General features: G+C 40.7%; 1 protein-coding gene across 6 annotated transcripts in view; it reads left to right on the top strand.

Moving 5' to 3' along the window:
* GRIK1 (glutamate ionotropic receptor kainate type subunit 1) overlaps positions 1-26,768 on the top strand; it is a 170,680-nt gene that overhangs the window by 64,016 nt on the left and 79,896 nt on the right. For all 6 annotated transcript variants that reach the window (XR_008574344.1, XM_054806112.1, XM_054806129.1 and 3 more), the window contains exon 2: positions 26,029-26,196. Coding sequence is in view for 5 of the 6 variants with exons in the window: in XM_054806112.1 (XP_054662087.1) it covers positions 26,029-26,196 (168 nt within the window). In the remaining variant the exon portion in view is untranslated. The remainder of the gene's footprint in view (positions 1-26,028; positions 26,197-26,768) is intronic.

Raw genomic sequence — 26,768 nt, 5'->3', positions numbered from 1 at the left:
CTGCTGCCTGCTTCTCCGGCTGCAGGCTTACATCCTGCAAAGGGGACTCTGGCCCTCCAGGAAGGAGGTTGAAGAGCCCCCGGGGTGCATGGTGGCCATTGCCCCGTCATGGGCTGGCAGAGCCTTCCTGTGTTTTGCTCACTCCTGCCATGCAGTATTTACAGGGGAAGCTCCCAGGGGCATTTCCAACCTCTCTAGACCTCTCTAGCTCTTAAGACTATTTGAGGAGTGGGAAATCAGGCGCAGAGGAAGGCTTCTGCCAGAAATGCCATCAAGTTACTTTTCTAAGCTGCTGAGTGACCTTTCTTCATTATTTGGGTACGAAGCCTGAACATGAGTAACCAGCTCTGCTTGGGAAGAGCACGCCGTGCAGGATGCCGCCCTCTGAGCCGAGCAGATGTGCATGCACCGGGAGAGGGAATCACGAGGGGCGAGAAAAAGAGAGTGGGAAAGGCATTTTAATTAAAAACTCAAAACAAGGGGTCAGGGAAATCCGCCTGCATGACTTTGGATCATCACATAAAGACATATTTGTTCCCCTAGGTGCAGTACAGTGCAGCACGCAAAGCCTGCGTTAATGCTGCTGTGCGTGTGCTGTGGCCGGGAGCCAGAGCTAGTATGCTGCCCAGCAGGCACCTCTCCGGAGCAGCAAACTGAGCAAAAATCTAATAGAGCTAAGGAAGCAGGCCTTTGCTGTGTTTCTCACTTTCGTATCTCCATAAAATGGAGTTCATCCAGAGCTATCTGCACTTCCTCTCTTTGTTTTGATGTGGTTTTTGGTTTTTTTTTTTTTTCCTAGTGCTGATAATATAATTTCATGTGCTAAGGGGAAAAAACAGTGTCACTAATAGGACATCAAAGCAAACCCAGGCCATGCTGTGTTTTAAATAAAAAGAACAGTAGTTTCTCCATGTCATTTTCCTCTTTGCTGTGAATCTGCATCAGCAATATTCAAAAGGTGGGGAACCTGGAAAACCCTTTTTTGGCAAATAACCGTAATGCTGCAGTAATATTAAGTTATACGTATGGAAAATATGAGACTTCAAGGGGAAGGTCTCTCCCTGTCTGCATTCCCAGCAGTTTTACACCACAATCACAGCAAGAAACACAGCGCATCCCCAGAAAGGTGCCATACCTCCTAAAAGCCCCCTGTGGTTTACCTCGGTGTAAAGCTGCTTCCTTAGTGCTCTACTTGGGTTTGCTTTTTAAAGATCTGAATGGTGACTGTAAATTTCTGTCAAAGCAGCTGCCTTCTTTAGTGAAATGTGTTCCTTTGATCACTGAGGCATCAAGAGAACATGCATAGTCCAAAATAATAATAAAAAAATTACTTGTAATGCTAAATCTTTTCTATAATTTATAAATGAAAAAAAACCCCAACAACCAAGCAAACATCCAGCATCTGTGCATTTTCTTCTGGACAGCAGTGACACAAAACTGAGACTCTGGGCAAAGTGTAGAGAGTAAATTGAATTTCACATGCATGTCCAAGAGTACCGTCTCCAGTCAAACCTATCACCATGTTTTCAGATGTATTTGCAACCCTTCTTGCTCAGTTATCATCTTTATTTGTGATACCTATAGTACAGTAACTACAAACCTCTTGTCTCTTTCTGGTTCTCTTTTTCTATTTAGAATGAAGTAATTGCTTTTTTTTTATCAATCTCCTTCCTAATCTCAAGTCTAGAGTCAGGCCAAGTCAAGTATCATCTCCTGCAGTGAGACTGTAGTTAGGTCTAACTTTCTGAACGCTATGTTTAAGGTAGATTGTTATTTCCATTGAAATGGGAGCCTCATCAGGCTTTTGTAATAGCCCTTTATAAAGATTTTCCTTGGCACAGAGCTGAAAAAAGTGAGAAAACTGTCCTTCTTCTATCTAGAAAAAAAGTAGCTGATTTTACACACGCATATAACTTCCGAGGTTTGGAGACCCACGCTGTGCATCCATCTGCATGAAATCTCTTCTACCAAGATGAGAATATTTTAGCTCTGTAACACCTACCATGCAAAGAAGTATGCACTGGCTTAGTTTTAACTTTAGTCCCATTGAGCTCAGTAGGAGCAGTCGTGCATACGTTTAGACATACAAGTCTTAGCATAATAAGAGACAAAGAAAACATTTCTTCAGAAACCATGTATGAAATTTTTACTCATTTGGACATCAATAACAAAACCTCCATGAGCCAGGACTTCAGCCATGACTGCTGTGTAAAATGTGATTCAGGCTTATTCCACAAGTAATTTATAAATATGTTATCTGTCTTGTCTTACTAAGAATTAAATCTGATAACATGAAAAGAGTATCCACCGTTTTTCAGATAGTTCTCACATCTCTCCATTTTCAGTTTAAAAAAAAGAGAAAAAAATGAATTCACTTGTGTTTGCCTCGCTTTTGTGCAAAAAACCTGATTTTTAATTTTAAATTTGATGAATATCATAGAGAAATTTAAGTAAAATTCATGTCCCCATTTCCTAAATTCATGTGACTTTATGTAGGGCATATGATAAGATTCTTTCCTACACAAAAGCATAATGAAATTAATTTTTACATGTTTTTGTAAAAAATGCACAATTTCCACACTAAAACATTTACGAACATTACATGGGCCTTTCAGAGAAAGAGATTAATTTCTGGGTTTTTTTAATTGCCAGAAAATGCCTTAAACAAGGAAGCTGTTCATTCATAGGCTATACACAGAAGAGTTAAGAGAGAGCACTGCTGAAATAAAGCATTTGCCACATTAGGGAAGGAGAAATAGGTTTTCTCACCTCCTGATGAGATGGACATGATTAAACGTGTGGACTCCACACAGTTTTCAAGAGGAGGCGTTTGCAGTAATAAGAACTCTTAGGCAGCACAAGTGTGATCCATTTACACCCAAAAATGGGAAAGAGGGATCGTGAAGCTTTGTCCTGAGGGCACCTCGTCCCCTGACATGCTGCCTCCTCCTTCCTCATTGCTTTAGAGGGAAACCCATCCAACCGCCTCAGCTGAGCGCACAGCTGGCCTACAGCTAATGCAGTGAGTTGCAGTGCTGCTCCTTTTCCCTTTGCTTTTTCCTTTTTTCCTTTTCCTTTTTAATTTTCATTTTTCTTTTAATTTTCATTTTCATTTTTTCCTTTTCCCCTTTCCCCCCTTTCTCCTTTCCCCCTTCCACTTCCTTTTTTCCATTTTCCTTTTTTCTTTTTTCCTATTTTCATTCTTTCCTTTTTTTCTTTTTCCCCTTTTTTTCCCTTTTTTCCCCTTTTTTTTCTTATTTCCCTTTTTTTCCTTTCCCACTGCCTTTGGTGGAAGTCATGGTGGTAGGAGGTGAGGCTGCAGTGCCTCCACAGTTGGCAGACAACCTGCTCCCGGCTGTCACCAGCTGGCAGAAGTTACTGTGGGCCCCTGAGGCTGATACGAGATACGGAGCTGGAGCCAGTGTCACGCTGGGCACAGCCGCGTGTGCTTCCCTGGTTCCCCCCACCCACATCTTACTCCAGTGGCAGGGATATGGGGCAGAATAAAAGCAACGCCCAACATAGTAAGACCACAATTTTCAAAGCCAAGGAAGCGTTTGTTACCAATTTCCAGGTCTGTTTGACAAGCGTGTGGAGGGACTCTCTGTCAAATAAGGAGAAACTTCCATTTGGGGGTATTGGTGAATGAAAAGCTCAGCATGAGCCGGCAGCGTGCGCTTGCAGCCCAGAAAGCCAACCATGTCCTGGGCTGCATCAAAAGAGGTGTGACCAGCAGGTCAAGGGAGGTGATCCTGCCCCTCTACTCTGCTCTTGTGAGACCCCACCTGGAGTACTGCGTCCAGCTTTTGGGGCCCCAGTACAGGAGAGACATGGAGCTGTTGGAGCGAGTCCAGAGGAGGGCCACGAAGCTGATCAGAGGGCTGGAGCACCTCTCCTCTGAGGACAGGCTGAGAGAGTTGGGATGGTTCAGCCTGGAGAAGAGAAGGCTCCAGGGAGATGTAATAGCAGCCTTCCAGTACCTGAAGGGGCCTACAGGAAAGCTGGAGAGGGACTGGTTACAAGGGCATGGAGTGACAGGACAAGGGGTAATGGGTTTAAGCTGAAGGAGGGTCGATTTAGATTGGACATAAGGAAAAAATTCTTCACTGTGAGGGCGGTGAGGCACTGGAGCAGGTTGCCCAGAGAAGCTGTGGATGCCCCATCGCTGGCAGTGTTCAAGGCCAGGTTGGATGAGGCTTTGGGCAGCCTGGTCTAGTGGAGGGTGTCCCTGCCCATGGCAGGGGGGTTGGAACTAGATGGTCTTTCAGGTCCCTTCCAATCCAAACCATTCTGTGATTCTATGATTGTATGATTTCTTGCTGCCAAGAGCAGGGCTCACTGCATGGAGGCCGAGCATGCCGTATACCCCTGGCAACGGCGAGGCACTTGCACTGGTGAGCACAGCGGCACCAGGCACTTCGTGTGCCTTCTGCATATGGATGATGGGAAAGATGTTAGGTTGGAGCTGGTGTCCTGAAACATGAGGCTGCAAAACTCCCTGCCAAGGGAAGCGAGTGTCCCTGCTAAGGAGCAGAAGTGCTGCAGTGCCACGCAGGTGGCAGGGCTGGCCTCCGCTGCTCCAAGTCAAAACGGGGCTGCTCTCTGGAAACGACGCATAAAGCTGGGCTTTAGATACCACAGCAGCCAGAAGGATCTGTCATTGTTTTTCTCCATCTAAATAAGATAGGGGCCATGGTGTGAATTTGTGCCCTGCTATGAGAGTGTGGTCTGTTCTGGTCTGTATTGCTTCTCTAAAACTCAGCGCTGTTTGCCCTTTTGACTTTTGCTACAATATTGCTGCACCAATATTTTCAAGACAGTATTCCCAGTAGCTTTGAGGTGCCCTTTCTAAATAACACGAGTTAATCTAATTAATTTAATTTAAAAAATAATCATTAAATATATGTAACTCAGGTTATTTTCATCAGCCATTTTATAAATTCCATATTGTAATTTATCCTTTCAATCGATCTTCCAGGTAGCTAATTTGCTAGTAATTCTCATCATCAGTCGCAAGCACCTTTTCCTAAAAACTAGTACAACAATGTTTGGTGCCTCCGAGTCCTCTGGTAATGATTCCTACACTAATGAGAAGCTGCATATTTTGTTAGCAGCTCAGCTACTTTGCTTGCTGTTTTTTCCCCCAGACTTCTTGAATACATGCCATCTGGGCTCATTTGCTATTTAAAAAGTGTCTAGTTACCACACAAGAAGATTTTAAAGATATACACACCTTTGAAAAGATCCAAATTATACTCTAATAAGCAGATAACACTTGAAAAAAATAAACAAAATATTAAGGAAACAGGAATTTCTCAGGGGGGGGGTTTTATGACCTTTTTCTTTTTAATTTTCTTCTATTTTCTCCTGCTTTTCATTTTTGCAAATTCTCACACGTTGAATGAAATGTAGCAAGGACCAACAGCAATTTCTTATATTAATAAGCTTATTCAGCTTACTGCTGAAGCTTTATTGAATAAAAATTAATTCTAAATGCCTAATAATACACTTTTACTGCCTTTTCTAGAATTCAAACCTTCAGTCTACCTCCACTCACAAAATAATGTATACAAGAAAAATTTAGCCACAATAGAGAAAAACCATCTGTCAGAGTTCACGAAGGACAAATTTAAGAAATCATTTCTTGGCACGCTAAAACCGCATGTTGAAATCCTGTCAAGATCAACTGGTATTATTTTTGGCAGGATTAACCATATGAAGGCAGAGATTAAAAAGTAGAATATCCCATGATTATGGACAATGCATGTTCTATCTGAAAGAACAAGCAAAGCGACTGAATTCCTGACATGGCAAATTTGTGCATTGCATCCTTCATATAGCAAACAAGTTGGAGAGGAGAAATGACTAAAAAAAAAATAGTTTTTGTAAAAGAAGTGTTATACCATGGCATATATCTTCAGTCCACATCTATGCTCAGATCCCAGTTTGTAGCTGAACTCTACAACTAGGCAAGTCAAAAGTCAGAATTCCAGTATGAATGGGAACAGTGAGATTCAGATTTTCATACCCACATCCCACCCCAAACCTCTTGTCTATGTTTGGGTTTGGTCAATTTTAGGGAGCTGGATTTTGGATTCAGCATTTCTGATTTGCATAAATTTTGAACAATATTCTGGAGCCTAGTGTGATTATGGTTTATGTATTCAGCAAAGTGATCTGAGAAAGATATCTTTTTATTTTAATGGAATAATTTATTATACACTCATATAAATATATACACAATTGACACTTCAGTTGTACCAATTTCCAGTATTATTTCCTGAGACTCCCCTTTTATTGATGTGCATTGAAAATCAGTGGCTACCCCTAGGAATACAAGCTACTTTTCCAGGATCGGGACTGAGCAGAGCATCACCTAAAGAGGTGCTTCCAAACTCCCCAGAAGGAACACTTCTGCCAGCGACTGTCCAGGAGGTGCCATAATATAATAACTTGTATTTCTTTTAATTGATAGTTAATATCATAAAACTATAGGCTGTAGTTTAACTGTCTGAAACAATTTAATATTTCAAAGATTGTATTTGCTACAGTAAATATAAAGCCAAAGTTTGTCCCAGGAAATACTCCATATTTTGTGAAAGGGAAATGTAATAATCATTACAGGAGGAAAGGGAGGAAAGAAAAATCAAAATGAAAGTTTACAAGATATCCACACACTGAAAAGTGTGAAAATTCACACGCAATGTGTGCAAACTATTCTAACTCTTTTCCTTAAAAATGCTTAGTGTTTGCTTTCCTCTTAAAATCATTTAGCTAATTCCTATTTAATACTCTTTTAAATCACAACCTTTCTGTTAGGGTTTCACTGAGCATTCAACCTGTATTTTACACCTGCTTTAGCTGGACATACCTGCTTGAAAGAAATGTAATATACCCAGAAGACGTGTATAATTAGTATCAGGTCAGCAGAGGGGACATCCTAGTTCTGAGTCTGTCGAATCTCAGAGCATTTATTGGTACATGGACTCAGACTGTGGCGGTGGCTCTAGCGAGGGGAATTGCAGTTCTCTGCAGTGGGCAAGTGCCGCTCCCGCACGCTGCCTGTAGAGCGTTTATATGATGCACAGGGCTTAAGCTAGCTCACCTCCCCCAGAGGAAAAAGAGTGTTTTCAGAATGTTTCTAGGCCAGTAAGGAGTGCAAGTCTTCTCTTTTTGGGCTGGGTTTCATAAGCAAGAGTGCCACTGGCACAAACAACATGTGATTTAGATGCAAAGTCCTCTGAGCTTCATGGTCATTATTTGGTCAAGACTACGCAGTGCAGCAGTTTGAGTTCCTGTGTTGCAGTCTCCTCCAGTGCCACCACTGTACCATGACTGCTTCCAGGTTCTTGGAATACAAGCAGTCAACAGCTGGATTTCCCCCCGCTGTGCATTAAGGGACTAATTAACATGCGCAATTGCCCACACTTCCCTTTGTATGTTTGGAGAGCCTGCACTAATAGAGTCCTGGAAGAGTAACCCACTCCTTCACAGAGCTCCTAGAAACCAGAACAGAATAGCCAGCTACCTGACAAATCTGAAGAGCATCATCAGCCATCCAGTATTCAAACAATAATGAAATAACCATTGCTTCAGTTGCCCTCAGTCTTTTCCAAGCCAGCTGGCATTGTGCTACAGGGAAATTACACATTCATTTTGATTATTTATTCTCATCTGCACTCTGTATTCCTCACCCTCCCCCTGGATTTAACAATCATTACTGTTAATAAGGGCCAGACCAGTGAGTGCTGAGGGGCCAATCCAAAGGCCAAAAAAGTTAATAGAAGACCTTTACATTTTGGATCAAAATCACACTTTCACACTCAGACAGCTTCAGTGAAAGCTGTGCACTCAGCTCCCATGTCATTCCAGCAGGAGATGTGCATGTGCATCTGCAGATGTTTTATGGAGAGCGTATGGCTGCAAAACACTACTTAGTGGAGTTTACTAACATGGGGACATAATATCACAATGTACAGGGAATGTTAGCGGGAGCTGCATATCTCAGATTAAGTTTAAATTACTACCAAATTTGATGGTGACACTTCTGAATCCACAAGTTCCTACAATCAGCAGTTCATTGATGATCAGTGATACAGATAGACGGAAAAGTGGAGACTTTAAAAGCTTCTTAAGGGGCTGGATGACCGTTTCTCACTAAGTTTAATGGGAACTAGACATCCAAAACCTGCTGCCAAGAGAAATAGATGGGGAGGCCTTAAAAATTGCAAACCTAACACTTCAATAAAAAATCAAATACAAGAATTCAGCAACTTTGTTCTCACATCTGATTTTACAACAATGGCTGATTGTGCCGGAAACTGGTTAAACAATATATATGGTGAGAGAAAACTGTGGCAAAAGCCCACAGTTTAGATCCTGCAAGAGATAAATGAAATATACTCAGCGGATGATCCTTAGCTGAACATAAGCTGCAGGGTAAAACATAAGCTTCAATCAACTCTTGCAAATAATTTGAGCCCAATGCCGTAAGTGCCTTAAATTAAATCCCTCTCAACAGGAGCCAATCTAAATCATTAAACATATGTCACATAAAGAGCTATAATCACTAGAAGTGTCATCTACACAGCATTTCATTTACATAGAAAATGTATTGCGGTTGTTAATTTGACCATTTTTCAATGTTCAGTGTCTCACAGAAAACATACACAGTTAGAAGCAATGCTTGTTTTGTCACCAAGCAAAAACTACATGTGCACATAATTCTGTTACCCAGTTTGTTGTGACATATATAACTGTGAGAGAAAGCTATCCTGCCACATAGGAGCATTCCCCCTCTTGTTCAAGATCTCCAGTGTGATTTATTACTGACTTTAGAATTTCAGAAACTTTCAGGTCAGGCAGGATCATGGAAGGATCCACACCTATCTTCCACCATAAACCAGCAGCAGAATTTCATCCCCTTACCTCAAAACTGAGACCAATAACTTCTATTTGATTGTGGCACGTCTTTCAGAAAGGCACTCGGGGTTGATTTGAATAAATGACAACCCGTCAAGGGCTAGCGTTCTGGCTTATGGTCTTTAAAACTCTCTCTGTTTCTCAAAATCATACAGCACTCTGTCAAGTGTCACATCCTTGGGGAAAAAAACCCTCTGTCTGTCTATGTGGCTCATGTCATATGAAATTTTCACCAGTCTGTGGGCACCCAGGTCCTTGGAGGCTTGTTCATCCCCAGGTGGCATGCACATTGGCGCTGTTCTGGGTTTGCATGTTAGGGAAAACAATAACTAGAGACATCTCTCTGTTCGCTACGCTTCCTGCACTGAGTGCATCTTTTAATACAATAATCAACAAGCCCGACTCACCTGTTATCTTTAGTGTATGCTGGAAGTAAGTCATCCGGGATGGTGACTAGCGGTAGCCTGAGAAACTTCACTGATACTGAGATCAGAGGCACGCCCAGCAGGCACCAGCATTCTGTAGGCACAAAATAACTAAGCGAAACAGAAAGGGGAGAAAGGATGTATCAACACAGGAAACCCGAGCAGCCACTTTGCCACATCTGCACCACTCGGCAAGTGTTTAAATAGCAGGGTTTTGCTGTAACAGCTTATATGGGGTTACATACTAATGTTGCTGAATAAATGGGAGAAAGTTGCGTTCACATCACGGGGACGAGAATCACATACTCTGAGAGAAATAAGTCTGTTTCCTCCTACGTGTGCCTGCCTGGATCTGAAGAGTTTATATGATAATCTGCATCAAGGATGCCCCACTTCAGAAGACCTTTCAGTCACCTGCTCTTTTATACTCTGCTTTCCTCGAGCTCTGCCACATTCCCCTCAGAAGACCTTCTTAAGTGACCCTGGGCATCTGAAAACTGAAGTATGATATCTTTCTTAGAGCTCCAATTCATGCTTGACACGAACTGGTGAAGTCGCTCAGGCAATTCCGTTTCTCCAGTTTCCACAGCCGCAAAATGCAACAGCTTCAGCAACCTGAAACAATCTCTATCCTCTTGTTATGGTAATCCACCCTGAGGTTTTCAAATGTGTAGACATGAGGAGCTCAATTCAAGCTCTGTTTGATTTTCCAGGGAAGACTAGCCTTGGTGTCACTTTGAAACAGACTTAATGTATAGTTTCCCAAAAATGTAAGCCTGTTCAAATGTAGAAAATGTCAAGAAAATTCAAAGTAACACAATGTATAGGAAATCTTACACGCAGAAAGGAAAAGTGAGTCACCGAGCAGGGAAAAAAAATCTAGTGTCTCCTGAGCAGAATTTTTAATTGTATTTCAAAATTTAAGTTTTTCTCTCCTGAGTGATGGTAACACATTGAAATTATGACCATTCTGGCCATAATTTATTCTATAAATTATACAGTTATTTAATGGAATTAAAGCCATTATTTATGCCCTGTACTAATGATAAGTAATTGCAGTTTCCTCTTCATAGCAAGGTTATTTTATGAACTTTTGATCAAAATTTCTGACAATGAAGCTATGAGGCTAAAAACCCCCCAGATAATAGCTATACCTAGTAGCATCAACTTCTATATTTTAAATATCTGAGGAATGATTTAGAAACTCAGATATTCATCTCCTGGAGCCCAGAAATGTTGTATCCAGGTTTTTCAAGAATTGTCTTTTTCTTTCTTTCATTTTTTTTATATTAATTTAATATTATACCACAGTTTTAACCCATTTGTAAAATTTTCCACAATCAAATTTTCCTGTCTTTTTTTAAAAAAGTACATATCTAACTTTCCAATCAATAACTACTATAATTACATCTAACTATAGTATAATAAATAGGTGTAATATCTTTAATAACTAACATCTCTAAGTAGCTTTAATAATGCCTGATGAAGCTGTTCCCACTGAAGCTGTTTGAATGTTTAGCCATGAGCAGATGGAGTATCTAATGCCGTACCATATCCTATAAGAATTTTTCTTGCAAAATTTGGGCTTGATCCATGGCTCAGAGAAGTCAAGGGAAAGACTTGGGCTTCAATCACATTGGTTGCCTATAACAGGTAAGGCTAGATCAGGAAAAAAAAAAAAGGGAAGAAAATATTCCTTCAGAGACAGAATGTTGGATGAAACAACCAAAGATATCCAACAATCTTTTCAAGAATATAAAATTTGCATACATATATCTTTGTACAGGAAATGGATAATGGCCAGTGCACTTTGCACATTTTTACGTTGTTTTGACCAAATCATTGCTACTGAAATTTTTTCTAATGCAAGAACAGACTACCTAGGCTTTGCAGTAAAAATCCAAGGATCATTGTGTACCATCATGCTAACATAATTTCATTTGCAACCAAATATAAACTAGGATGCTTTTTGAATTTTCACTTAACACTTGCTGATAAGCAGGGACATATGCACATTTGAGGGGTTTTGTTTGTTTTTAAGAATTTCACAAGTCTTTCGCAGACCCCATTCAGACAAATCACATCTGTTGCATGTAGCTCTTGGAACACTGAAAAAAGTGCTATCTGCAAAAACAGTCTGGAGAAGAAACAAAGACGCAAAATAGATGTAGCTACTACAGGCTTTTCTACTCAGCTTTATATGGAATTAATCCCTGAGAATTGGGTAGTAAGTCCCAGCACTGGAATGCCTCAGGCTGAGTATGATTGCTGGTGAAAGACACTTCCATGTACGCACCAGGTACAAGTGCAAAACATTTCGTGTTTGGATTTTATCTGGTTATAACATTTCTGGCTCAGGTATCTTGAAATTTGTGTACACAGCATGGAAGTGGCTTACCTAAAAGATGCTACTTCTACAGGTTCCATGTGCGATTTGAGTAGGAGCCTCTCAAGTCCCTAGATTCATGTACAAATGAAAAATTTGTTTCCAAAGAACCTTTAGGGATATCAGCATTAAGAAAAGTGATGATACAACCTGGAAAGTTCCCTCAAAGCAAGAATTTCTGGGGTTAAGGGTCTTATATCTCATTTAATTTAGACCCTATTATGCACAGGAATTTCAACACCATATGCTTCTCCATCAGACACTTTAACGCTGCTGGGAAGTCTTGGTTTCCTCTGCGCATTCTAAGTATTTTCAAATCAGTCTTGCTAGAATATGGGGTTTTGAAGATTATATGTTGGTTTGGGGGGTATGTGGGGGGAAGCATTACAAGGGAACAGTGTTCCTGTAGTTGTTTGGGTTCCTATTCCAATTTTCTATTGAAGTTGCATGATTTAACACTTCATGTGAAGCTGTGATTAGGTGCAGATGCATTCTGTTTACACTTGTTACTTTAACATTTGCAAACGTAGATGTGAATAAGATATTTTTCAGACACAAATGGCCCTCAGTAGATTGAGGAATAGAAATGTTCCAGATTGATAATTGCCAAGAAAGCTTTAAACTGCAGGCACCTCAACTAAGTGTCTTTTCAAGAGCCAACCATGATTATTATAAAGAAATATGGCAACTCAAAGTGCAGGTGCTGATTAAACATTTCTTGTAAGAGTGGATTGGTTGCAAAATCTGCAACCCTCACCCTTGAAAGCATAATCCTAGATGAGCCTACTTAGACATTATACTTTCCAAGACTGAAAATATATCCTGGTATTTTCCTTTAAAGCACCTGCTATGCTGAGGCTGCAATATAAATAATAACTTGTTTAGAAAAATGTCAGCTCATTTTCTATGTGTTCCTTTTTGATACTTGAGGATTTAAGGATGAAACTATGTTAATGCTAGTAAGAGAGGGACAGAATAGTCCAGTGGGATGGAAGAAAATATATTTCTATAAAGTTTAAAGAATAATAGGTAAATTCTGAGCAAAATCTGCCGACTTCCTTGCATCTCACAAACTGTGGGGGACTGTCAGTGAAGTACCTCATCCCAGTGGTGTGCTTGGAGTTTCAGGAGAATCAAAACAGATGATCCATTGGGAAAACTGGTAACATTTGGTTTTATATCCTTCCTCTATACCAATAAAAGATTAAAGGGGAGGGAGGCTTATTTATTTTAATGAAAATCAATTCAATCGCTTATGTCTTTTTAAATTTGCTGTGTTTAAACTTCAGGTTTATACTTTCTTAATTACATACCTGACATGATCTGTGTGGCTTGTGGCACTCTTACCTGTATTTTGTCACTCTTTCTAGAAGTCTGCGAGTTTTTCTGTCACATTGCAACAGGTTCAGCTGTGCACAAGAGCAGTAAAAGAGACTTGGTAAGATCTTCCACTAGGTTAGCTGCAGCATGAACATACTCTATTCACAGAGGGTCTATGCGGGGTGCCCGTCTTTAGCTTTTTTTTTGTCAAAGGAGCTCAAAGGCTTCTTCCACAGAATAATCTTTTCCTAATAGACATGTTACATAGTTCCCCTGTAAGCCAAGACAAGCTCAGCAAGAAGTATGTCAAGGTGGCTATGTTTTATTAATGCGTGTTTTCTGGGTTCTGAGCATCCACCTTTATCTAATAGCTATAAAACATAGCTGATGCTCCCCTTTGCTGAGATGTTACAAGAAATGCCATCATTTCAGTCTGATGAGGACTGAAGCACTCCTAGCTCAATGGTCTGTTTCAGTAACAGCCGTATTTAAATGGCTGTTGGGCCAAACCCAGCTTGCATCCAAATGAAGCTGGGCAGACCTGAGGAGAGAAAAGGCAGCAAGGCTGGGGCTGCACGTTGAGAAGGTGCGAGTGGGAGACAGTGCTGAGGGAGGAGGAGCAGGGAATAACAGCTCCCCTACACTGATCCCCTTCCTCCATTCTCTGCTGGGGACCTGCATCTCACGGGGTTAGAGGTGTGGACAAGAAGTTCCCAGGTGTTGTCTGGTGTACTTGTGAAGCTGAATCTGGAAGATTTCTGATTCGGTTGCTCGGTGTTAAGAGTACAGGACATGTTGCCTCATGCGGAGGCATTGCCAGAGCACACAGTTCCTGGCTCAAATTGGTCAGGAAAATTTTTATTATGCTTTTCACAGAAACAGACCCATACTGTCACCATTTTGTTGACAAAGTGTTTTGGGGTGTAGACTGGCAATTCCCAGGGAGGCTGGAGAGAGAGGGCACATATCTCAGGCCGCTGTCCTAGCCCCAGGTTTATTGGCTGCCTTGTGCTGCACAAGTCTCTCAAATTGCCATAACAAATAAAAAAAAAAGGTATGAAAGGTCTCATTTTCCCCTCTGAGGAGAAGGATAAAGATACCAGAACTGAAGCAGGTTTCTTGTGTTCTGGCTAGTCCTCCCCCACTGAGTGCATGTACTGCCTGTAGCAGTGGGGCCAGCGGCTCCAGCCGTGAGGTGAGACTTCAGCAGGGTTAGTGAAGAGCCCTGGGGAAGCTCCAGCCACCATGGGAGAAGCAAAGAGTGGTGACTGTCACAGGTAAAGTCCTCTTCATGTTAGCTGAATTATTTTAAGCCTTTCCTCCAGAGAGAGAGGACCAAGTTCAGACTCAGAAGGGTCTACCATAAACAGCTGTTGCATATTAGAAGGAAAGCAAAGTAAAAATTCACTGTTACTTCATGTGTGTGACAGCAAAAACTAATGTAATCTTTGTATCCTTAATGTTTAAACTCTTAATTAGGGTACTATTTTTTGCATGCTAAAAAATGCAAGTGTCCATAGTAATTTACCAATGAAGATGTCTGCTGTAGCTTGCTAGCTGTGTGCTACTTGGCATCCCCCATGTCAATCATTTCTGGATCGATAGGTAGCACTGCCTTTAGGGGAATTGTAACAGCTGGATTTCAGAAAGCAAAAAGTGATTGACTAAAGTCAGAGTGCAAAATGTCCCCCCTACCAACTTTAACTTCTCTCCACCACCACCTCCTTTCTGGAAAGGATGTACTTTTGGAGAGTCTGTGATCTGAGTTTATCCATGCTTTTTCAGGATAAGCTCAGATTTCTTCAGCTTTCATAAAGACCTTGTGTTCCTAAGCATCTTACAGATAATAGTGCTTAATGGGCACTCATGAAAAGAAAAATTGTATAATTTTTAAAGATATAACCCTGATGTTTATGCCTAAAAATCCTGTTTACTGAATAACGCACATTTCAAAGTATAGTCTAGGATTTTGAAATGTCTCTCTATTTCTAACAGCTTGAGAAAAATGGCTAATCCTGAAGTAGTTTCATTTGCATATGCAAACTCACAGTTGCTTTGTAGCAAGGTTATATTTTCACACCTCAGGACGGCTCTCCAGCTAGAGTAACCTTTTCAGGACTTCAGTCAAATCAATCCGTACACCTTTCTATGGGTCATCTGCCGTCATAAGTGCAGGGAAAAAAAGTAAAATGGCTGCACATACCGTATTGATTGTTACTTTCTGGAAAGTGTAATATCTTGTAACCACTGCAAAGGAAGGTAGTAAAGCCCTTTTTGCACAGATATACCTTGAGTTTTAACCAGGTGCCTACATAAAAGCAGGTGGCAAAAGCCCTCTGTATTCAATTTTTCTTGCTGTTCTTTTAGATAGGGTCTCTATTGCTCCATTTGGTTCAAGGTTTCCTCAAATGCAAGGTAAAATTACTTTGTATCTATCTGCAACAAATCTTACTATATTTTTAAAGCAATTTAATACTGCTGGGATGAAACCAGATAAAATCAGTAAATAAACTTCCAGCAAGTTCCGCAGCTCAATGCCATCAGTCTCTCAGTCTTCATTCAACCAGTTTGCTTTCCATTCTCCTCATCTACTTTTTATTTCTGTGAAATTCTTTTTTCCTTCCTTTTTTCCTTAATATAAACATTGGGGGTTTTCTGTGATTGTTCCATCCTCTCTACTTTTGTGTTGCCTTTCGATTTTCAGAAGCGCCTTGTAGTCCAGTACATGATCAGCAATTAATATGCCAAGATATCTGGATGTCTCAGAGGGAAATCCTCTGACTCAGACAGATATGTAGGGAAAACATATCTGTGAAGTAGTGCTCTGAAAGATTTAAAAAGAAACCAGAAAGTAAGTTTATCTTCCAGTGGGACTATTTACGTTGTTATAGCATGGTGGAAGGAGTGCTCGGCCATGAGAGAATTTGATCAAAACCTATTGAAATCAGTAGAAACATTTACCTCCTTCACTGAAGTCTCATTTCTTCTGAACAAAACGATGGGGAGGGAAGTTTAAAAGCCTGTTACTTTGTTGCTGGGAGCCTTAAAAAGACGAGAATGAAACCACTGTTTCTGCAGATCCTGGAGCATTTTTGCCACACGAGTTACGAAGCAGGAGGGTTACAGCAAAAGGCACGGGGCTACGCGTGGATCCAGCCACATGGCTGCAGCCGATGCACCGTTAACAAACACATTCACTCAGAATTCATTAACTAAAAGGATGGCTTTATTAGTTTATGCTCCTAACTATCCTTACGAGCATTTTGGCAGTGCTCACGCTGAGCCCAAATGTTCGCCTGAATCCTTCAGCACGGGAGCTGCGATGGGCAAGGGCTTCCTGGCTGTGCCACAGGGAGCGCATCTTGCGACAGCACGGCCCCATTTCGCCGGCTCGCTGGGGAGCTCTGAAGAGAGCAGCTCTGTTCCTACCACTCATCCTGATTAATATGTGGTTCTATTGAAGGTGGAGGCTTGATCTGCCACATTTTTTGCAAAGAACAGCGTACAAGCCACGCTCTGCAAAGCGTGCCAGGTCACATGCGGGTGGAGGGAAAGCAGGGTGCCCAAACTCAGTATACTGCTTTAGCCAGTGCCCTGCTCCTGGGGAAAGCATCTCACACACAATCCAACCCTGATCTCAGCAAGGCTTGTCTGCCTAATTCTAGCTCCAAGAAGAGAAGGGAAACAATTCGTATTCCCTCCTCCTTGCTGCATGGCCATAACATCTGATGGGACCCAATGTTGCATGTGTAACTGGGTAATTAGAACCAGTTTGTCCCTCTCCTGTTTTTGTCTGGTTTGAAATTAATGCTGCAATGCATGGATAGCTAGTTTGCCCAAGTAGGTATGGTTATGTGGGGGGGGAAGAATAGCAAACAATATAAATAACATATGTATTATCCTGCTTTTTCAGTGCCTCCTGACTAGTCTCTGCATCATGGGAAAACAATAAAATAAAGGCAGCAAGACAATATTTGTTTTTAATTGCTATCAAATAGAGAGTTTTTGCCTCTAAAATGATCTGTTAGTTTCCAGCTAGTACAGTCACTGTATTGCAAGAAATACCTAAATCAGGACAACCATTTTTTCCCCCATTAAAAAAAGAAAAAGTTCATTACTTAGAAATTCTATAACATGAATCATGCCGATTGAGCCTTTGGGAAATATCTCCAAATTCATAAGCTGAGCTGAAGTAAATCCCACTGGAAAAGGCAGATCTTTGTATCTTAATAAGCTCAGCTTTTTATATATATACATACACACATACATATTTTTATCCCTCTGCTTTGCAAAGGATAAAAGCATCACTGAATGCAATACCTTGCTAGAATGGAGATAATTATAAAAACCTGGGCCCAGCTGTCATAGAGAATGTTTCAGATAGAGAAATGCTTTAACATTTTCTATTTAAGATCTTTTCGCTCTTTTGTGCTCTTCATCTCAGTCATTAACTAGGTCTTGTTTGCTGTGAGTTATGTATTCAGACCTGGTATATGGGGTTGCAGCTCTTTGGCAGTCACAGACCTTGCACCTGTCTGCACAAGGGCTGAAACCAAAATGTGATTTCTACCAGTTTCATCACTGTGTAATTAAGCACTAACCATGTTGCATGAAAATAACAGAAAGGCTGAGTCCCTGTGAGAGTTCACTCTAAATCAAGCAAATTTTGAATCAGACTGCAAAGCCTGACAAACCGTACCTCACCTCTTGTTAAAGCTGAGGGCAAAATCTTCACAAAAGCGACTGGAATACAGTCACGTCCTAAACACGTGCCCAGAGGTGGATTTCAGATGCACAGTTTTGAACCTAGGAGATACTCAATTTGTCAAATAGTCAGTGACCTTTCTATAAACGAACCTAATCTTCTTAAAAAACCCCAATCCTCACGTTTGCTGAATTTGACACTTGGGTTGCACCCCCTTCCATCTTTCTTTGTCAGGTTTCGGGTCATGAACTTGTCCCAGGTTTCGGTTTCCCAGTCCTACCATGCAGTCATGGAAAGGAAAATGTAACCATCACTCCAACCCCCCCCCCCCCAAAGCTAGCCCTGCTCCAAATTATTCTGTTTGGTTGCAAATTTCTTGTCATTTGGAGAAGCTCACAATCTACAGAGACAGCAGAGCAAATAAATGCAGAGACAGGGGTAAGGAAGGCAGGAAATCCAGGTGAGCACCAGAGTGAGATATTTCCCTTTCTGTGCCCACCGTCTCTTTTATTATAGATTCAGATAGCTGAAAACAATGAAGGTAGAGTGTAGAATGGGCAAGGGCATGGACTTTGAGTTTTGTTTGAAGTGCATCCTAAAAGGAGGAGCCTGCAGATGAATAATGAGTTACAGAGGGAAAATGTTCCAGACCCCGGATCTGGCATAGGCAACGCAATGGCAGTGACATTTGGCGGGGTATAGCACAGAGGAATAAAATTGAATGCACGCTGGACAGGAACCAGGCTGGGTGAATGCGAAGATGGTGAATGCCGAGGTAAGGACAGGGGCTTGAAAAATGGCGGGAATAGAGCACAATGTATGGAAGGTTTCCAAAACAGCTTTTGAACAGATTGAAGAGGGAGTGATGGTAGGGAAGTCACTCAAGCTCTCAGTTTCACTGTCTGTAAAATGAGGATGATAATAGCTGCCTAACTCAGAGGTCCCTGTTGCAAGGCTAAATTCATCCGTGCAAAGAATGTTAATGGGTTCCGTTTGCATTCTGTGAGCCAAATGCAAACCCCATGCATCTAATTCCATGAAAACCTAGGGGACTAAACCCACTTCAGTCTGGATTTGTAAATGTAAAATACAATTACTGTTATAGGATTTTGATTGTTAATGATTCTTCCTGAGCATTTTTTTTTTTTAGACACATACATACACATAACAGAGTAGTTTATAGGTCATGTATAAATTAGAGGTAATAACCAATTTCTGGACTAATCTTACACAGTCAGTGAGCTAACTTTAAAAAGAAAGATACTGTTAAACTGTCTGCTAAAGGTAAGCCTCTAAGTAATAACTCATTTGATTATTCTTTTCTGGTAAGATGAATGTCGAGACTTAGCTCTGTAATGAGTGCACTTACACTGGCTCTCAGTCAGGAGAATATGTCCTCTGGTAAGAGGCAAGGATGGAAAACAGTGCTTGGAAAGGGTTTCCAGTAGCAAGTGCTTTCACTCCAAGTGGCACACTCTTCAAGTCTGTAAGTGGACATTATCTGGAGCAAAAATTTTCACAAGCACTGTTTTGCTCTGCCCTGTTCCTTTCTGAGCCAGCAGGTCTACCCCTACCACTCTGCCAGCCCCACTGAGCTTCAGAAGCACGTGTGAGTCCTTAGTTGTTCCGGCAGCAGAGCGGTGTGAGTCCGTATCTGTATCGACAGAGAGCAAGGGCAAACTGCATGCTAATTTGCCTTTATGAATCTCCTACATTAACTTGGCATCGGCAACAGCTTCTCTTTCGGGAAAGCAGTGGCACATAGCTGCACAGTCATTAGGATTTTAACTCTCATTTCTCTTCAGTGACTGACAGGTGGGTTTTAATGAGGTCTCATGGACCTCCTGGTGTTCAGATGGTGCTGTGAAAAGGAGGGGAGGCTTCTCAGAGCATAAATCCCTCCAGGAGATAGATGTTCAGATGTTTTGGAAATCCTGCTAGCAGATCACCTGCGTGTCATGGCACTGGATTGCCTCTGAAAGCCATCAGTGGCTCAAAGCTTCAGGGATGGAGCAATGACATCCAGTGAGCCCTGTGCTTCCGCATCGTTTATTCAGTGTGTCATCCTGTGCAGCAAACACCTCCCCAGGCAGATGAGAAGGTGCACCTCTTATGCTCAGGCTGTGAAACTAGGATAACCTTTGAGCAAGGAAAGGAAACCTTGACATTAACCATATAGAAACAGGGGTTTATCCTTAACTGGAAAGGGCTGTAAACCATAGACGTCCTCTTTTTCTCTAGTAAAGGGAAAAATACCTGTGTCTTCATGAGGAAAATCTTAGTTGTTAATCTTAACTATATTTTTCCTCTACCATCCTTCTTAGTCTCTATGTTTTAATATTTCAAACATTTTTTACTACATGGTCAACATGTTTGCTTTCAAAGAGCATTCTTTTGAAGTGTGGAACCTGAATAAGAACATAAACAACACACGGCTTTCAGGTTTTTTGACACCTCCTATTTCTCACTTTAATTTCTGTCAGAATATCAAAATACTTGGCGTAAGTATTAATATGGCTACTCCTGGAATCACGTGCATATATGAATAGCTGATCTATTCTCTTTAAGTTGCTGGCACTGCTGGCTGTAGGAAAGAGATGGTACGCTGGGAGACGAAAATCTGGCAGCAAATAAAAATCCCAGCAATATATCTTTTAAACCTCATTGTATCTGGTGGCTCAACTTATGGTCCTTGAATACTACATCTAGTATCCAGCAACACTTTTCTCTAACAGTACAAGCAAATGACTTCCCTACGCTGCCAGCATTTGCCACTCATCAAAAAGTAGAGAGAGTTATGTTAGAAATAAAGAATATTGTTAAAAAATGTCTGGAGAACAGTTCAATAGCTGATCACAGTGGAATCCCAGCATGAAAGGAAGATTGACTGCTGGTCCAGTGTGTAAGCATGGACACGGACCTGCCGTAGAGCTGCCTCGCACAGCCACCAGTGAGCTGGAGAGACTTTTAACAAATTTAAATGGAAAATGTGATATTTATCTACCAAGATAATGAACACAAGAATGTCCCAGAGCACGATCTACATTTGAGAAACAACTGCTTTTTTGGCATGTCTGTGGTGACCACTGGATCTCAGTCTGGCTTAAGAGCAGAACATATTTTTTCTCTTTCGGTCACCTTTAGGTGTCAGAAGGAAATATAGACTACCCTAGAAAAGCATGGTATTTTCACACCTCTGTTTTTCAGGCTATCAGTACTGTCTTTCTCTGTAAACTTACCTCCATTTCGTCTGGCTTTCTGTAGTATTTTAATAGAGACTAACAAATAACAAAAAACCCCCCCCAAAAACCCAATGCAGTAAGACGCAGTTCTTATGTTTGCTATGGAGTCGGTAAGGAAAATCTTTCTGCAAGTGGGATATAATTTTTAAAAGCATTTTGAAAAGTTAGCATTTTACTTTGAAAGCATCAAAGTGATGCCATTGACTGAAATCACAGAAATTCCTTCAAGGCTACTCAGGCAATTCTACATATATGCAGCTAAAAAAATACACATCTGCTGTATTGGGACTGGAATATGTTAGTGAGATATTTTTCATTGAGGAAACCTGACCAAAGAAGCCCAGGGAGACAGGTCAATAACTGCCATCAGAAAGGTCAACAATTTTTAGCTGTTGCTGTTTATGACTGGTTTTAAAACAGGGATAGAGAATTTTTCCACTAACAAGCTTTTGTGCTCTGCCTTGTCTTGAAGCGAAATGTTGAGACCCATTGAGAGGTATGGAAATTGATTCAGCCATGACCTTTTCTAAAACTCTCGCAGTCGGTGATGTCCCCTTTAAATGGAAACATTTGCTTGCTCAGAAGGACTGGAGCTGCTTTTTCAGATGTGCCTACTGAGCTGTGCTTTTATATTTTTGGCATTTTACTTGCTGTAGAATTTTTTTATCTTCAGAGGATGAATGGGGCTGATGCTTTGTTATATTTGGTAGTTTGACTTGTGCCCCTCGCTCCTCCCTGAAGAGCAGTCACTCATGTGGCTTCAGTCCTCATTTCTGTCAGAGCAACAGTAGCCAAGTAGTCATTTTCCTCTTACTTTCCGCAGCTAAATTCAAAGTAGGGGCAGACAGAACTTTTTTCCTTCATCCTCGCAGACATCACTTTATAAAGTAAATGCTGAAAGTGAAAGGTTTCATCACACACGCGCGCTGAAGCAGGATTATCAATTAAGTGAACATGAATGCTGGGTTCTCCTACTGGTGTCCTCACCTGTGGCTGGCGGAGAGTTACTCCCTGCGTGCAATAGGATCAGGTAACCTACGTCTGGCATTGCTCCTCAGCTGTCCCTGGTGAGACAGCCTCTGGGGGGTGTTGACGTCCATGCGAAGCAGAGCAACCCCTGTGGCTCCGGCACTCACCTGGTTTTGGGTTGGCAGTTTCCTGCTGACGCAGGTGGACAATCCCGCTCGGCATGGGGGCAGACATAGTGCCTGTGCTGAAGAAAGGTCAGGTCTGCCACTGACCAGGACTAAGCAGCCTTTGGCCGGCCAAAGCTGCTGCAGTGGATTCACTATCTGGCTGAGTAATTGGGGAGGAGGGGAAGGAGGTGAAAGGGAGGACTCAAAAATTTAAGCCTTGTCCCATGTATGTGCTACCAGCAGCCTACCATGAAAGCCAATGCTTGTTTTCATGCTTAGCAATAATAGCCTTGTTTCTGGAGCATCATTTATATCTTGAGTTAACATCGATTTCTTTTTTTTTTCCCTTCCCTTGTAGAATCCTGTGGTTAATTTATTTTTAAAATGTTGTACAGTAATTACTTTATTTAAATGAATCATCCGGCAAACCGGTTCTTAATCAAACTTGTCACTTACTGAGCTATTTCTCTTTTAACCTGGACCTTACAACAAATTCTAAGCCTGACTGTCAGTCATCAGAACACGGGAGAAGAGAAACTATTTACTAAATTGCTAGATTTCATTAAAGATACATGGATGAAAACACTACAGCATGGACCAGCCAGATTTTATCTGCTGGCTTGTTTGTGATGCAAATTTATAAGCTGATTCAACTCTTTTTTGCACACATAAGTCCCAACAGAAAAGTTCGAACTTTTCACAATGCAACTATCCCAAACTTCACTCACAGTAAGCAACGATTTCCTCCATAAACTATCTCATGGACTTTGTTCATGGGCAGCAGGGCACCACTCCTTGTGCTTTCTTTAGGGTTTAATAAGGAGAACAGTCAGTCAGGTAAACATTTACTGACTTGGAAGAATGATATTGTGGTATCAGAACTTCCCTATCCTAGCAGAGAGTGGGGAGCATGAGTTTTCAGACTCTAAATGGTGCCCTATTCAGCATCTCCAGTTCAGCTGAATGAGATTTCCTCTGTAAATTTATGAACCTCTTGACTATCTGTCCTGTTCTTACTCAGACCAACCCAGAGTATTTCACCAGCAAATTGAAGAATGTAACCAAATTTATCTGTAAGTGCTTTGCTGCTATGTTAACGTGTACAAAAGGAACCTGGAAAATATATTGAAGGGGTACCAAGTTATTGATTATACAGCTGACTTTCAGAGAGACCTATCTGAACACATTTGAAGTGTATGTGATAGATCATGTGCAGTTTTGATTAGTTTGCTTAGGAAACACTTCCATGCAAAACTTTCACTCTTTCTATCACTCCTCCTTTCCCCCTACCCCTTCCCTCTGCCTAGTGAGCTTCTACTCTCTTTTAAAGGGGACCAAGCAAAAATTCTGCAAAATTCTGCTGATGAAGTATAAATAGTTAATGGATATACATCAATTAAAATTAACCTCCATTTAATAGGCAACTGATTAGAGGTCTGGAAAAAGTTCTAGTCCTAGAATGAGAAAGCACTTGTGTATGCATAGGTATGAAGGTTACCTCAAGGGTGGTTGAATTAAGTTGTTTTAATTAAAAAAAAAAAAAAAAAAAGGAAAAAAGTAGAAAGTAATACAGGCACAGCACAATAATAGTTTCCAAGATGGAGAAGACTTTTTGCCAAGGTCAAATGGTAAGTGACTCATCCTATTGGAAGTGGGGAGAGCTGGTGGTCACCCTGTCTTATTAAATAGTTATCTCAGGCTATCCATTATACTCAGTGACATCCACCTTGCCTTATGACAAAATGTTCTGCTAATTCTAGTAGGGGTCCAAGCAAAACATAACAGTTGTATCTTGCTGGCCCAAGACTAATCTGGTATTATAGCTAACTGAAAACACTTGTCTTCCGCAAGTGAAAGGAGGGAAAGCAAACTTTGTTTAACCAGAAAAGTAGTAAACTTGTTGGTATCGTCATTGGGATGAGGAATTATAGGATCTGAAAGAACAGGCTTTAGATTTTTTCCCTTCTGGTGATCCTATAGTTTGCAAATCTGAAAAATCCTACTGACTCTTAGCATTCCATGTGAGTTTTTATATTTGGTTCCAAAAACCAGAACTCAAACTTTCCCCAGCTATTTTTGTGTGTCACAGTCTCCTGTAATCACTTGTATGTTTTCTGAGGGAGAGAAAAAATCAGAAAGTGTTTAAGGTTCTAATGCATACATAGAATAATGAGAAATACATATAGTGAACAAGAAAATTGCTGAAGTTGGCAAATTGCTTAAGTCACGTTAAGGTATTGTTACGTATGGGCTCGAGAGAGAATATAATGCTGCGCATTCTGGAGTAGCTAGAGATTGCATTGCCAACTTGAGTTTGATAGCCTCCAGTGTTTTCATTGCTGAGTTAAAATTCGAAACAGGTTTTAATTCCACTGTGTTCCCATTTCCTGATTGTCAGCTAATGACTACACTATTCCTACATTGGTGACATCAAAATTGCAAGAGATTGCAGGGCATTAGCTGAATACATTCTGATACTCAGAAAATATAAAGCGATATCTAGGGCTCGAATTTCACATGGGGAAATGCAAAAATATGTAACTGAGAAATCCAAAGTATTCTCTAGTGACTTGCACTAAATGAGTAAATTATACTTGCAAAATCAAGTACTGAAGCTGGAGATTGCTGTTTAAAGGAGCTATTTTTTTTCAAATTAGCTGTGTTTGTTATGCATTCATCAAATCCCAATGCTCCTAGACAGTCTGAATGTGTTTGTTGGCATAATAAAGTCTCTAGAGGCTAGAGGGAGTAGACATCCCAGGATAAGTGGGACAGCCTGTTGACTGGAAACAGAGGCACCTTCCCCATCTCCGAATTTATGCCAAAGTTCATTATGCTTCCAAAATTCAGATTGGTTATTTACAGGTCCTCTTCTGGAAAACATGCTTCCAGGTTAAAGAAAAGCTCAGAGTCACCTCATTTGTTTTAAAAAGGAACAAGAAATATGTAACATTTCAGTTTGAAGGATAGAAAATAATTTCTGACAAGTTGAATAGCACTCGAAGAGCAGTTGCCCAGCTGGATTTGCACTGAATGGGTTGGAACACCTCTTGGTTCAAATAGTTCAAAACAGATGTTGGAAGAAGAGTCTAGAGGAATGATAGGAAGTTGAGAGCGATTGTGCTAGATCCAGCACTGTCCTTGCAAGGAGACTTTTAAACCAGTTCCATGATGGTACTGTTAGAAACTGCACCACTGGAGACATCACTCAACGCTTTAGCACAGAGGTGAAATCTCCTGTGGGAACAGTGTGTGGCTCAGCGATGTTCTGTATCAACAAGTTCAGTTCATTCAGCAATGATCTTTGAAGAAGTAAAAATAATCGCCTATCCCTGAGCAAACAGAAATGACAAACAATGTTGCCTGAAGTTTATAAAAACCCAAAGCCCTACTAAGACACAGACCTTGAGTGGAAACTTTCAGTCCATTTCTACTCAAGCTTCTAAGTCTCTTCTGAATGTGGATCTTGTGCTGCCAAGATTTGCAGAAACACTTCAGAAAACATCTCCAACGCATCCAAGTTTCATCTCCAAACATCGATTAGATCGGGGCAGTGGGAACAAGACCTATGAATATCACTACTTTCATTAGTTAGGAACTTGATGGAAGTTTTACAAGCATTTAAAAATTTTACTTTGAAAAGCCTGAATAATAAACATGCATCATCTTTCACAGATGTTTGTCTAAGCAACATTCATAATATTGAATTAACTTACAGGACATTGTAGATAAAAACTAATGATGCAATATGCTTTTGCTGTAGTGCTTTTAACAGCAATTTTAACTGTTTTCCTTTATGAACACTCAGATTATTATTGCTCATTATTTTTCTCTTTTTATGTACAGCGATGAAGAGGTGAATAATACTTCTCATTTATCTCTGTTTCAACAGGAGGGATATTCGAAACTGTGGAAAATGAACCTGTTAATATTGAAGAATTGGCTTTCAAGTTTGCAGTCACCAACATTAATAGAAACAGAACACTGATGCCTAATACCACATTAACCTATGACATCCAGAGAATTAACCTTTTTGATAGTTTTGAAGCCTCGAGAAGAGGTAATTATCTCAATTACTGTGTCAGTAACATACATGTTCTATACTGCCTTTCCAGCCTGGTCTCCTTTTTTGCTGTGATTGTAACGTGTATGTGAATGGTAACATAAAATTCATCTTTCAAAGTTATTTGAGCTAAGAATTAAGCTGGACTTGGACTTGTCATCTACTTTTTGATAAAACACCTACATCCTGTCTGCATGCTAAGAGCCCCAGATGGAAGGTGGCAAGTCCAACCCATTTTTCTTTCCAAAAAATAGATTTGCCACCTGGAATTCTGCAGAAAATCATCATGGACTAACAGGGAGCACAGTGGGATGTCACAACCCATAATTAGCACACACACACAGTTATCTATTATTCATAACAAATTTTTTCTATTGCACTTTAAACAACAGAAGCCAGTAGTTTCCCTGTCCTGAAATATTAACACTTCAGTTGCTTAGAGACAGAAGTAAATTTCTCTGTTATAGACAACTATAAGAACTGGAGTGGACAAGTTTGGAATTTTTTTGCCTATTCTTTTATTTTTCTTGGAGGGAAAATTAGGGTCCAATTTACTTGCATCTAATTTA

The sequence above is a fragment of the Grus americana genome, chromosome 1 (assembly GCF_028858705.1).
Source record: "Grus americana isolate bGruAme1 chromosome 1, bGruAme1.mat, whole genome shotgun sequence".
Classification (NCBI taxonomy): Eukaryota; Metazoa; Chordata; class Aves; order Gruiformes; family Gruidae; genus Grus; species Grus americana.
This window is presented reverse-complemented; position numbering and strand designations above follow the sequence as displayed.